The sequence below is a fragment of the Falco naumanni genome, chromosome 13 (assembly GCF_017639655.2).
Source record: "Falco naumanni isolate bFalNau1 chromosome 13, bFalNau1.pat, whole genome shotgun sequence".
NCBI lineage: Eukaryota > Metazoa > Chordata > Aves > Falconiformes > Falconidae > Falco > Falco naumanni.
The window spans coordinates 15,301,047-15,315,649 of record NC_054066.1 but is presented as its reverse complement, the minus strand read 5'-3'; the positions used below and the strand labels follow the sequence as shown (position 1 = coordinate 15,315,649).

The following is a 14,603-nucleotide window of genomic DNA, read 5'->3' as shown; positions in this document are numbered from 1 at the left end:
TCATTCATTTATTCATATAGAATTAAATATAAAGGAGGCTAAGTGGAAGTGGGAAATAAAAAAGAGCATGAAGACTTTAAGAAAATAGGTGGTTTCACTGGGAAGTTGTGGCAAGGTGCAGCTCATTAATGTCCCTGCTAACTCCTACATCAGATCTCATATACTGATGAAGCACAGTATTTCAAGTATGCAATGTGGGTAAAAGGACTGCATTTTAAAAAATGAATTTATTTTTGAGTTCCTCAAACCAGCTCATCTTTGGATTGAGTAAGGGTCAGCAGTCATTTTAGTACAGCAGGTAAGACTCCAGTAGTGCTGGTGCTGGGGTTAAACTTGTTCCAAACTGTTGTAGGACCTCACTGGCTTACCTGCTAAAATGCTAGGCTCAGGTACTACTGACTTTTCAAATCCAAGCAGAGACTGTTTTGTTCATGTTGCTTTATCTGTTGAGCTATGGGAAAGGAAGCAAGTCTTGCACAAGGTAGTGTGCACATCTTACACGCTTACCTGAGTAATTGCATCTGTGCTCAGAAAAGTCTCAGTCCTTTGCAAGCGATTTCTGAAACAAATGTAGCAATTTACTTACACAGAGCTTCTGTTTAGATTGACCGTAACATGTAGCCCTTATGTTTTGACCTGTTATTTTAGTAGATTTATCTGGATTCTATTTTTGCAGAGCTGATCTTGTTCCTTTTTTGTACTTTGCCTGCCTTAAATATTTTTGGGGGTCAAAATGTAAATCTCTAAGGATAGGTGCTTAATATCGCAGCTATTCATGTCTTAAGAGTTTCCACAGGTAGGGATATTGTGGTGAGATCTTCTGCCTTTCCATAATCCCAAGATTTTTTGCTTTAGCTCTCATCAATATAACTAAGCTTAAACAATTCTAAATGCTTTTGTTTGCTTGGTTAGCTGTAGCCTGATTAGGTTCTCAAACACTCACGCACAATTAAAATATTGGTCTGATATTTTAAGCCACAGACAAACATTTTGTGTTTATGTAGCTTTTATTCCCCCGATGGAAGTTGTTGAGCTTTTCACTTTGCCAGTTGCTGCAGAAAGTGCAGCCTTCTCCAGGCTGTTGGGAGAAGCCTTGTGGAGACTAGTGGTTCCCTTTCCAAGAAAGGTTTTTGAGACTTGATATTCAGTTTTGTTATAGGTCAGGAAAAAAAAGCTAAAATGCAAAAATTGCTCAGGCAAAGTACTTTTCCACCCACATCTCTTAACAGAGGGTTCTGCTAGGGCTTTTGAGATCTGCTCTTGTCATCACACCAAAAGATGCCAAAGCCTGGTAGGCAACTTGGTATACACAGGATGGGTTCACATCTGTTCTGTCTGGTTTTTGATGTAATTTTGACCTCACTGAAGTAAGTTTTATGAATCTTTTTACATATTGCTAGATACTGACAGAACATGTTAGTTATCCAGCTTATGCCTTATTATTAGTTACTCTGGTGTGAGCATTCTATACTTGTACCAATTCAAAGCAAATTTTAATAACTGAAGCTATCTTTTCTGTAATCCTTGGTTTTGGATACGCCTTAAAGGATTCCAGTTATATGATATAATGCTGAATTGAACGGTAAATCCAACAGTAAAATGTTTATGGTTATTCAACCACAATTGTGGGAAGCCTATCAAATAAAAATACTCTAAATATAATGATCTTTGGTGATTTCTCAAAATCGTGGTAACAAAATAGCAGATAAAATCTGATATGTCATTGTTTCCCCATAACTGAAACTTGATGTCTTTATGAATAATCTGCCTGTGAACAGCATTTTGGGGGTGTATGTAATACTAAGAAAAGACAGTTGTGTTTGCCTGAAAACAGAATTTGAAGTAAAATGGCAGATTTTTCTTAATTGTATGTATATCAGTATATGATGAATAACAATATAACCAACAGTCCTTGGAGGGCTATATGAACATAGCAATTCAGCAGCAGCTAACTATTCATTTGCATATCTAATTCTCTATCTCTCCCCCCGACTAATTAAGATTTACTGATTTAATAGCCTTCTCTTATTTTTGTTTTATATTTCTTTCGATCTTTATTCTAAGAGGAGAAAGGTGATTTTTTTTTTTTTTTTTTTATATACAATGTTTCTGGTTTTGCATCTGAACTGTATCTATACACTCCCATCCTTCATCTGCAGATTTCACATCTGAAAGGGTGAGATACCTTCCATGGTATCAAGTTTTTATGATAATATGTTGACAGGGTTTAAATTTGTTCCATGTATTATCTTATCTTGTATGCCAAATCTCAGCCTGTGCAGTGTGTGTAGAATTCAAAAATGAAAATTACTTTTACATCTGTATTTTTCTGAACAGCATGATACATTTAAAATTCAAACAGTGATTTTTTTTCTGCTGGAATTGGAACAGAAAATAGTTACATCACTTAGAAGAAACTTTTCAGTTTTGAAATCCTTAGGAAATGTTAACTAAATCCATTGAAAAGTAAGATCTGGCATTAGCACCAGACCTGAAAACTGTACTTGCCTGCGGGAGGAGTTTTTAATCTGGCATCCCTGTGTTATTCTGATAGTTTAAAAATGTAGTTTCAAACAGTTTTTGCAAAAACTCAGAGAGAAAGAGAGAGCCTCCTTTAAAAGCTGACCTTCATTCATTCTGAAGTGGTAAGATTAATTCATGTTTCATGAAATAAAGAGCTGGAGATGCTTTTGATGCAGGAATTCCTAGTAGCTTTGTTCAGCAAGAAAACCCTAAAAGAAGAAATGCTTTAGTAAAACTTGATCAATAGCCTGTTGATATTGAAAGTAATGAGCATGGCCAGGTAAAAAGACTTTCTGAAAATTTGGCACTGTTAACACAACCATTAAATTTTTGGCTTTGAAGCATAAACTATCGTGAAACATGCAACTTCAGTTTCTGTGGACTTGTAAACTAAGGAGCCAAGTTACCTTTTTTAGTGCTGTTTAGTTGCTCAGTAATACAAGGTGAAATAAAAGGGAAGATTTGGTGCTTTCTCTATGAAATAATTTTTAGGAACTCTCATGTAAATATAACTTAAGAGTAAAAAATATCATGGGACTGCTTTAAAGCAGTAATTACATCAGGAATACTAGACTTATTTTTGTGTTTATAACTTTACACTAAATAAATGTATACATGGAATTGTTAATCTCTTACGAAAGTCTCCATACAGGGAGTTAATAACAGAGATACTTTTTATGTACCAGTCTGTAGATATGTCGTCTTGGCTGTGAAATGATTTCTTGTTTGATGACTTGCCAGGCATACAGGAAAAACCATGTTAATCAGTTGGAATCGGAAGAGATTTTTGTTAATTCTGTTCCCCTTTTGGCTCATTTATTTGATTGTTACTAGTTCCTGGTGTTCCTATACATTTTAGCTGCATAATTTTGTTACTGCTATGTGACATCCTAATTCATTTTATTACAAAACTGTCTTGGTCAATAAAATTATTCTTCTTGAAGTGACCTCACCAGAAGAAAAGTATTTGAAACTTCTTTTAATTGTGCAAAACCTACTCTGTGTAACCATTTATCTAGTTTAAGAACACATGTTGATAAAACGTATTTTTATCCTTTTGTGCTTCAATTTTACTTATCTGTTGCTTTTTCTCATGCAGTCAACACGTTACTGCTGTTTAGGGCCAGCTCATTGCTCATAGAAGTTTGAATAGAAACTAAATCTTAGAAGTTAAAAGTAGTGCTGGTAGAAATCATTGCTTGAATGCTAACAAGAATTCACAAGAAATAAATTTTGTTATGCATTTAATTAATTCAGTGAAAATGTATACAACTTGAATCTGCATTAAAAGTTTATAATCAATTATATGCAGTTTATTTTGAGATACGGAATGGTATTTGTCCAGAGTACTTCGTGAGCAAACACATGCAGAATAAATCTGGAGGAATAACTGTGAAGTGTATCATTTACTTTCCTGCAGTATTTAGGCTATTTCAAAGAAAAAAAAAAAAGGATTCCAATTTTTTGAAAAGAATCAGAGTATCTCAAGGATGTTGTGGAATTCAAATGAAAGATCTTACACTTAAGGTTTTACTGCTGAAGGAAAGTGGTATTTCAACCTTCAAGCTCTTTAAAAGTTGAAAGCCTAAATTTTATTATAGATTTAACAGTTGAAAAGTATTGTATATTTAAATATAGAGCTTTGTATATCATGAGAGTAAATATTTAAGCTGTTTTAAAATTTGTCTTGTTCTAGACATTTTAGAAAATATTTAGTGAAATCTTTAGCCCTTTATGAAAAGTTTTTGATACTTTTCATGGTCCAAGAAAGGCATGGTGTCTCAAACAACTCTGATTTTGCTAAAGATTAATGGATCTGACAGAAAAAATTTAATTTTTCCCCTATAAGCAATTTGTCATTCGTTATGAACAAATACAGTTCAAACCCAAAGAAATACAATCGGTGCTTTAGAGAGGCAAAATTCACAAAACTAAAATACATTTTGGAGCAAAGAGTTACTTGTACATACTTACATGGGTTAAAAAAAATCCGAAGCATTAAAAATCTAGCAGAAAAAAGTATATAAGATTTGTGTTTGGGATGAAGAACTGCATTTGGAGGAGAAAAAGGACGCTGTTTAAAATCATCACATTGTAATCTATTGGTGCTACTTTGTGATGGACTTGGTATCAAGTATCTAATTTGAGACAGGGTATCATTTAGGAAGTGCATCGCTGACAAACATATGAGCTTGCAGATGAGATGAAGTTGAGGTTTTTTTGGCCTGTGTCGTGCAGGCACTCTCGCTTTACACAGGTGAGGTTCATACACCTTTTTCAATTGTAAAATAAGAGTCTTTATAAGGCATAATCTTAGGAGTATCTCTTACAGTTTGCTAAGGGGCTTCTGTCATTATTCATTTCCACATCCTCACTAAACCCCCAGTTGTGCTGGGAGAGACATACTGCAGGTCTCTCCAGTGCCTCAGGGAACTGATCCAGATAGAAAATGATCCAACAGGGAGAAAAGAAATTAATTTTAACCCAGATCAATTCTGCATTGTGGTGCACCATGTGCCTTTCCAGACAATTATGCTTTCATAAGCAGGGGTGGGGAAAACGGTCAGTACAAAGCAGACGTGAATGTGGATATGGATAATAGTGAACTTGCATGAACCAACCTTGCTGGCAAAGGGAATGTTAATAAAACTGTAGCCGTGCAGCTGGTGCTCGGGTATTGCTGGTGTCTATTATTTGAAAACAGGCTTACCTTAGAAAAAAGGATGAGATTCACTTGAAATGGTTGGGAATTTTCCAAAAGAATGCTCGTAAAGTTTTTTGCCTTCAGGTACTACAGTAGCAAAGTTGTGTTCAGATCATATTTCAGAGTGTTTTTTTCCCTGCAACCCTGTAAGCACGATATTGACTTTTATTTTAAAGACAGACAGTGAGTTTTAGTTACTAAAATAACACCAATTTGTAACTTGATATAGAACAATGTACATTACGGAACTTTCGACAGTGCTGTATGCTTCAAATACTCGCTTGCCTTTTTTGTTCTGGGTTGCCATGTTACTTGCAGAGTACTTACTGAAAAGCAGGAGGTATCTTCTGTGGGTCTTCTATAAAGCACTAGAGTTTTGCTCTGGATGACAAGTTTCTTCTAATTCATTGAAACTTATAAGTGTGTGTGTGTGTTGATACTATACTACATGTTCTCTCTGTGTATATATGAGTGTGTTCAGCGTTCTTCTTTAAAGCAACTGTCAGAACAATGCAATCATTTACAATCATTTATGACCAACACGGGCAGCTTGCTTCATATTTTGTGCTGTTATACCCCCCTGTTGTTTGCTTGCATTTTTAATGTGTAAGTTTTTTCTTTTCAATGTAGAGCTCTTTTTGATTATGACAAGACTAAAGATAGCGGCCTTCCAAGTCAAGGGTTGAACTTCAAGTTTGGCGATATTCTCCATGTCATTAATGCTTCTGATGATGAATGGTGGCAAGCACGGCAGGTAACGCCAGATGGAGAAAGTGATGAAATTGGAGTTATCCCAAGCAAACGCAGGTATGTCATATTTTATTGACTTTGAGATGTTTGCTATTAAATGTCTGATATGATTAAAACATACATTGCATATGCTTTGCTCTTTGTTGTTAATTCTGTACCACATCAGTCACTTGTTTGGCTTTTTTTAAAAAAAGTTACCGGTAGTGGGCTTTTGACAAACTCAATGAGAAGTTTGTTAAAATCCTGTTTAGCCTTAGGAGTCGTGTGATGAAGTTGATAAAGGTGGTCCAAGTCTATTCCTCTGTTCTCACTGTAAGCAAATTATGAGTTTAATAACATTACACCATATATATGAAAAGGTGCAAATTGAATTTTATTTGAATTATGACCCTATCATGAATTCTTTCTACCCAGAGTGTGGAAAACTGGCAAATCTTTTTTTGGTGGCCAGAGTAAATGGAGACGAGGTGGTGGTTGGCACACTAGAGATCCAAGTAAGAGATTAGGTGCTCTGCATTTTAATATCGCTGTTGACTAATCAAGGCTGTTTGCTTACTCTGTTGTGTTTTCTCTTTGTGCCCTGTGGATCACCAAATACTCAGTACCCTCACAGCTCATCACATGAGAAATAATACCCTACTTTTCCAATATAGTTTGCCATTAACAGGCTTCCATTTTCTGGAGGTGTCACCAGCAGTAAAAATCTGTGCTACAAAAGGTACACCTATATGCTTATGTTGTAACAAGTAGTAACTTGAAGTTCTGGAATTTTGCTGATTTACCATTTTTGTCTATGTTTTTGTGGTAGAGTTGAGAAAAAAGAACGAGCCCGTTTAAAGACAGTGAAATTCAATTCCAAAACAAGAGGAGATAAAGGGGTGAGTTAATGAAGTGCTAATTATACCTGGCATCATGAATGGTAACGTTTTTTTCAGTGGTTTATATATGCAGACTGCTTTTCAGATTTTAGTGAAAAGATTAAATTCTGGCAAATAGAAATAAAATCATTCTGAGCACTAAAGCAAACTTTATTTGCCAAAACATGGCAAATTGTTTAAAGAATTAACTTAGAAATACGTATTATCAGTAATACTGTAAAATAATAGTAGTTGTAGATACTAATCAAGTATTGAGTAGTGCCGTTTCTAACAACTCTGCAAGGGATTTATAAAGCAGTTTAGTCCTTTAACATGGATTGTATTCCTGGACTCCCTTTTCTGGGGAAGGGGCTTGCTACCAGTTTTCAGAAAAAGTAAAATGTTTCTTTCTTCAAGGTTTTTTTTAATGCATCTATGAAACAAGGAAGTAAAGCTCAACAGGCTCCCTGTGATGAGGTTTTGCAATGTACACAGTTATGCAGACAGCTTAAAGTGAGTTTTTTCTTACAACTAAAGAATTTCATGTGAAGGCACAGGCGAACAAGAACTTGAGGCTGGTGCCATTGCTGACCAAATCAGTCTCCATCTCACAGCTGTTATTTTCTGACTGCAGCTGATGTGGCTGTGCTCAAATATTATAAAATAGCGCATGCAGATGAAAACTCAATCTAAAAGAAATCCTGGTTTTAATTTTAGCCCCTTAGTGTAGTTCACTGCATGATATGCAATCCCTGTCCCAGTACACATGACCTGAATCTGTGGTGAGAAAGCAGTGTAACTACCTAAGTAGCAATAGGAATGTTTGTAGCTGAAATTATAGCAATTTCATAATGGTACAGCAGCCAAATCTTTTTATATTTTGAGGGTGAGGCTTTTTTGCAATGTTTTGGTCATTTTGAAATTTGAGAAACAATTTCACAACCTTATGATTTCTACCAATAGCATATAACTAGTAATTTCAAGACTTAGGTATATGCATTTTAGATGTAAGAGCCTTCTAAAGTAATAATATATTGGCATATTTGAAAATCTGAAACACGCTTTAAGCTCCTGAGGAAGCTATTTCTTAAACAGTAATTATTTTTTTAATAACATAAATACTTTAACATTAGTCAGTCATTATGGTAAATCCCAAAAATTCCTTTTAGTAATTTATCTCATTTACAATGTTTTCATAACTTCAAAAATCACATATAAAATATCAAAGCTTCAATACTTTATCCTGATAGTGTAGGACTTTATGCTTCAAAGAGTGGCAAATCCTTCTGCTACATGACAAAAGTTTCAGTTTAGTTTATTAATACAAAAGTGTCATGTCTTTTCTAGAAGTGTTTCTTTAAAAGGAAATCAGCATCTCTAATTATTTTCTGATGAACAATTTTGGTACTGCCTTGAGGATTCACTGGATTATTTGTAGGGTTTTTTGTTTGTTTGGTGCTTTCATATTTTAGCATTGAAATAAAATGTTGTCAACTGATGTAGTGATTTTTAATATGATGATTTTTATAATTTGAGTTCACTTTTTTGAAGTCACATAAACAAGATGGCTTAAATACTTAAGATTATTGTAAATATATTAATTTTTCAAATGTTACAATGTTCTTTGGAAGATAACTGTGTGGGTTTGTAGTTTGTCTACCAATAAACTGCAAACATTTAACTTAATTAACGATGTATTTGAAGTAACATTTTGACAATAGCAGAGTTAGTGCACAGTGACTGTGTACTAGCATAGCACCAAAGATATGCATGGAATACTGAGTGGAAAAGCAACTACGCTTGCCATTGATATAAAACTGCAGTTCTTTTTCTTTAGTAACATTTCATTTTGCAAACATGCTTATACTGTTCACAATCTTTTGCTTCAGCTGTAAATGTTTTAACATTAGAAGTTTCTCCTTAAAGTATTCTTCCTGTATTTGCCATGGTGATACTTTTCCCAGTAAGCTCCCTGTACCATACGTGTCCTCATGGACTGTGTGCCTTCCTGTGTCTGTATATGATATGGCCAGGATGAAATACAAACTTTGTACAATTCTTCAAAATTTCTACATGAAATGGTTAAAGAATAATCCTAGTGATGGCAAACATTAAAATCCATGTTCCTTTCATTTTAAGGAAAGCTAAAAAAATCTGGAGCAGAAACGGTTATTATTTTCCCCTTGTTTGTTCATTTCATATATGCATTTATCTCACTTTCTGTGCTGCTTCTGTTTTAATATATTCTTGCTTATGATGCCTGTTTGATTTGCAGTGGGCTTACGAAAAATTTAATACAATTACTATGCATTTTCAACTAATAAGCAACTCTCTTTAGCTTTTTATAATCATGGATCTTAAAAATAATCTTTTGGCTAATCTTTTATGCAAAATCAGTATAATATTACTTTTATTTTCTCTTTTTTTTTTTGGCAATGGAACTGACTCTGACCATTATACATGCAGTATATAAAAATACTAGTTCACTGTAATTTACTGTACAGAAAGATAAAATAATTATTGTTATGAAATATTTTCGAAACTTAAGTGAAGAAACCTGACTATGTTTTATAAAGTACAGTAAATCAGTCACTCCTTTCTTTTAACTATACAAATTGCAAAGTCTCACGACCTCAGTCAAACTGCACCATTTTAGCTTTATGTTTATTTCCCCTGTTATTTTGCCCAAACTGAGGGACTTGTCCTAATGGAACAATAATATAGACATGACACTTCCACTTCTTGAAATTCATGTTACGGTATTTTTCAGTATACTCGGAAAAGACCTTCTCTGGCCATATTTCTTTGTTGACCTTGTTCTGTAGATTACATGATCTTGTCTGGTTATGAGAAATTAATGGCAATGACTTGTTGACTTCAGATAAAGAAAGTCAGGAGGACCATAACCTAAAACCTTGCCCATGCCAACGATGGTTCCTGCAAGCATATGACTGGCTTGCAACCAGTTCTTTTGCCCATATGTCAGGTTGGTAATTTACCAGTTCTTACAGTGGAACGGCAGTTTTAGTTGAACACAGATGCCAGCCAGTTAAAGGTTTTATGGATTTCCTACTTAACACAGTATCGCTGTTTCCAGAGCTCAGTGTCACTGATTGTGCTCCTGTGGCACTATGTGCTGCTTTAACACCTGGCAATTTTAGAGTAAATGTTTTTTTAAAACAATGGTAATGAAAGTATCACTCCATGTTTCAGTATCTGACATTGCCAAGCAAGCCTGTATTAAAACAGATGGCCAGAAGGATTGTTAATGCTGTAGCAGGATGCAGCTTTTGTGTGGCTCTATAGGCATTCTCTTTACTAAGGCCAAATGCTAGTTTTGTAATTGTACCAAAGAAGGTGGCCCACTGTTTGAAAAAGCTCTGTCCTATCTGACCCCTAGTTGTTGCTATACTTCAGTCCATACCTAATGCTGGTAGGAGAGTTAATACGTCTTTTTGCAACTCTTGCATATTAAGGAGGAAGATGAGCTCACAGTGGCTGCAGACAGACAATCACTTGAAAATTAATGTGCTCCAAATTTTAGAAATAGATGTTGAGTCTTCAATGTATGAATTGAAAGTATCTTTGTTTTTTAAAGAAGCTTTTAAAAAAATAGTTCTTCAGAAGTCTTACTGCTTCCTACTGCACATGGGCTCTGCTTGGCTTTAGAAATAAACAGTACCCGGTGCAGCACAGGGTCTCGACACTCTCAAAACCAAGCTGGGCATTTTCTTACTTTTGCCATCCTTCCCATAATAGAGTTTCTGCAAACGAAATGATAAAAACAAGGCAAACTTCATGTCTTGGCAGAACTGATCAGGTGACTCACTTATGCCCAAAGATGAAAAGAAATTTCAGCTGGCTTCAAGTTAGCTGTATTCGTTCTAGTTCTGGGCATAATTGCAATAAAAATGTTACTGATTTATTTGTACATTGAGTTTATTGACTTTGAACAGTAATTTAAAGGTGCTGTAGTCACATCATATCTTCAGCAGAAGACTTGGCAGATATTACTAAATTGTGTGTTAATTATACCCATAGATGTACTGATATATGAATGAAAATAGGTTGACACTTTCCATAACTTAGAAAAGGAGCACAATAATACTTTTAATTCAAATGGGTAGATATGTATATGTCTGTGTAGGTAACTAGAAATTTGCATAGCAACTAAGATGCAGAAATTGTTCAACATGAGTAGTTAATGTAAAAAGTTGCTGAATGTGATCCTTGGACATTCAGGGTTTTTCATGTGGTAATTCTCCATAAATGCCCCCTTGAAAAAATAATTGCCACAGTAACCAAATGAGTTTCTTATCTCTTGAAAGTTAGTCTTGGTATTGGGATGCAGATTTGCACAGAGCAAGGTCATTTTTTTCAGGAAACTTGCAATGAATCACAATTGTGAAAGACTGAAGCAAATACAAGTTTGGAGGTTTTAATTATTTTTTTTTAATATTTTAGCTAGACACATTTCTTCTTTTTTTCATATTTCACTGTTACTTAGTTTTATTGTAAGAGCATTTGATACAATGCCAGCTCTTAATTTCCATTTTTCTTTACTGTATAGGATGTTTGGCAGTTGTCCCCAAAGTATTTATGGCTTTGCCTTTGCAGAGGGGATACAGTGGCAAATACTTCTGGTGTGCTGTTACGATGTCAGTTGTTTGCAAAAGCATGTGTAAAACCTCGGTGGTTTTGTTTCTGTTTTTGTTGTTTGTTTGGTTTTTTTTAAATACTGTAACCCCTATATTAGATAATATCAGTGATTTAATTGACTTCAGGTTTGTTGTGGTTTGGTCATCTTACAGCAGCCTAGTTTTTCACATCTTTTCACACTCCCAGCAAACCTAAATTTGTGAAATACAGGTCAGGTCATATAGGGTGACCCAGCCTGCCAGTTCTCTCAGTAGTAAGTGTGTGAAATCTGGAGATTGTGAGCAAAGCCACGATCCTCATCTCTATTTTTTATGAGCTGAGAAGGTAGTGTTAAACGGAAATACGCACTGCATAATGTGGTTATAGGAGTCAGCTTCCACAAAGCTGCTGGTCTGGGCCTTTGTTCACACAGACATTAGACATCCTTTGTTTTGCCCCTCCTTCTCTTCTTCAGCAGTCATTCAATGACAAGCGTAAAAAGAACCTCTTTTCCCGAAAATTTCCCTTCTACAAGAACAAGGACCAGAGTGAGCAGGAAACCAGTGATATTGACCGTAAGTATGTGGCATTCGATGGAGAGCGAAGCACACGTAGAAGGGCCTGCTAGATTGCAGTAGGGTGTTACCATGGAGACAGTTTCATGAGCTGCAACAGGATAACCAGCTTGAGGTGCCGACAGCAAACCAGCCTACAAAATCAATACAACCCTGTGTTTGCTGTTAAAAGTAAAATTTAACCCAAGAGTTCCCCAGTTGGGAGTAAACTGGGTAATACTGTTGAGTGACAGCGTGTACATAGCTGGAGGAGATAGCAGCCTTCCAGCGCTGTTGGTGATGCTTCCTCATTCCTGACTTGAGGCAGAGGGCACAACAGCGAGGAAAGCGTAATGGAGCTTACCAGCCTCTCGAATCAGTCCCTTTAGACTGGTTTCTTCCAAGTCATTCATTCCAATTTGGTCTTCCTAATGAAGAGAAGTTACTTTGATTTTCGTCATCATTGCCAGCACTAAAACAAAGTGTCTTCTCAAAAACCAGTTGCATAAGTTTGCTAATTTGGACTAGTTCTGCTACAAACTGCATCCTCTGCCATTTGCATCACTGATTATTTATGTGCTGCTCAGGTCAAATCCTATAGACTTACCTTCCCCTGTGATGTTCTGGGAACTGTCTCCTGTCGTAGCGCCAATTTTATCTATTACTGACAATTATTTTCTTTGTGATTGTCTTTTTATTGCTTGCCCTCTGGGGACTACTCTGCAGGAGGTCCCTGACGACATGGGATCAAAAGGCCTGAGTAAGTGATCAAAATACTCCCAAGTTACTTTAACCTCCATCTGAAAAATTACTATTTTTTTTTTTTAAACAGATCTCTTTGAGACTGGCGCTCTACTGGCATAAGGAGGTTGACTAAAATGTTCATAAGCTTTTCCTAGTTTGTAATGTTCTGAGCATTTTTGCTTTCAGGAACATGTTACTTTCAGTTCATGTGACTATCTCATTAGGTTGTTTTGGGTTTTTTTTGTTATTCAGATGCTTACCAGCGCTTACTTGTTTGTCCTTAATAGTACTGTGTTTTTAAATTTAGTGATTTTTTTTTTTTTACGTCGCTTTTATCTTGTCTTTGGTTTTTTTTGTTTATTTAAAAATAACCTACGGCTTTCTGTAGTAATAGTACAACTATTGTCACAATACTTTAACTAGTTACAGTTTTCAATCCTCTCTCTAGGTGACTGACGTTTACAGCTACTTAAAACAAACAAAAAACTTTGCTTAAAATTGCCATGAGAGTTTGTCTGACTTCATTGAACCCTTATGATGCTTTTAGATCAGGTAGAGGGGTAGCTAACAGAGCAGATACAGAAGCATTTGTTGTATTTCTTGCAGAAATGTTATCTACTTGAGTACAGTAAGATTCAAGAGTTGCCAAGTACGCTTATCAGATATTTGTGTACACAGACATCACCACTGTACTAAAATGACCCCCCCCAAAAGAGTCAAGACCCTGCTTTCATCACAGATACTCAACACATATGTTGTGTGTCCATAGAATAGCAAAATTAGTCACTAAAGATATGTGACTAAAGGTCGTGAAGAATAACATTTCTTCCCAGGCCATAACCGCTATGCATAGTGTTCCTGAAATTAGGTGTAAGTAGCACTGTACTTGCTCATAATACTTGGCCTCAGTCACAAAATAAAAATTCTAGTAGCTGTAACATTGATTTTCCATTGCTGAAATGGCTAGTTTCAAGGAAATCCTTTGTTTAGGGTAGAAGACCTTAGCAACCCTGATGGCCTTATGGTTTAGAGCAGAAGATCACAAGCAGCCTTTACGGCCTTATGATCATACCTCGTTTAAACTATGTAATATGGTCCAGAAATGTTACTAGGTGATTCTGTTATAAAACCAGTGGTTTCTCGCCTGTTTTTCAGCACAGTCAGGCTTTTTGAAACTGCCTTACCATGCTTAATGCAAAACATGTTACTTGGGCTCTGCAAGACTGCTGTTCTTGCTGGCATTTTAGGCTTTACATCCCACCAGTCGTGCCCATTATCAGACTGTCACAACACTTGTATTCTCAATTGACAATGTCTCGCTTTCATGTTCTCCCACATCCATGCCAATGCGGATGTTCTTTTTCCAAGACAAGAAAAGGAAATGGAAATAGATCCAAATTGCTGGTACTCACAAACATTAGGAAGTATGTGTCTGTTCTTCCTGTGCAGAAACGAAATGAGGGAGTTCAGTCTAGCCAGAAATTTGTGGATTAAAGATGTTAAATCACTTTATCCAAAAACATTTTAAAAGGTTTATTAGTTTACAAGGGATGATTTAACGTTTTAAAATGTTTATTAATCACTAGAAGCATGCTTGCTTCGTAACTGTATTCTTACCTTTGCAATCCCTTTTCTTCCATCTCTTCAGTCTTATAAAGGAGGAACCACAGTGGATTTACTGTATTAAAAAGGATCCTCATGGCAACAATATGTATTATTGTATGGACACTGTTTGGTACAAAATTTCACATTAGTTTTGTTTAATTTGTATAGGTCAAACACAGGCTTCTTCATGCAGACTTAATGTAATGTAAAACACTAACATTCACACAA

At 35.6% G+C, this 14,603-nt stretch overlaps 1 protein-coding gene across 25 annotated transcripts in view; it reads left to right on the top strand.

Annotated features, from left to right (window-relative positions):
* DLG1 (discs large MAGUK scaffold protein 1) overlaps positions 1 to 14,603 on the top strand; it is a 163,198-nt gene that overhangs the window by 132,210 nt on the left and 16,385 nt on the right. For 12 of the 25 annotated variants that reach the window (XM_040612672.1, XM_040612668.1, XM_040612683.1 and 9 more), the window contains 3 exons: positions 5,858 to 6,034; positions 6,786 to 6,855; positions 12,753 to 12,786. In XM_040612672.1, the coding sequence (XP_040468606.1) occupies positions 5,858 to 6,034; positions 6,786 to 6,855; positions 12,753 to 12,786 (281 nt within the window). Of the gene's footprint in view, positions 1 to 5,857; positions 6,035 to 6,785; positions 6,856 to 11,947; positions 12,048 to 12,752; positions 12,787 to 14,603 lie in introns of all 25 variants that reach the window. The other 13 variants (XM_040612669.1, XM_040612661.1, XM_040612670.1 and 10 more) reach the window with 2 other exon arrangements.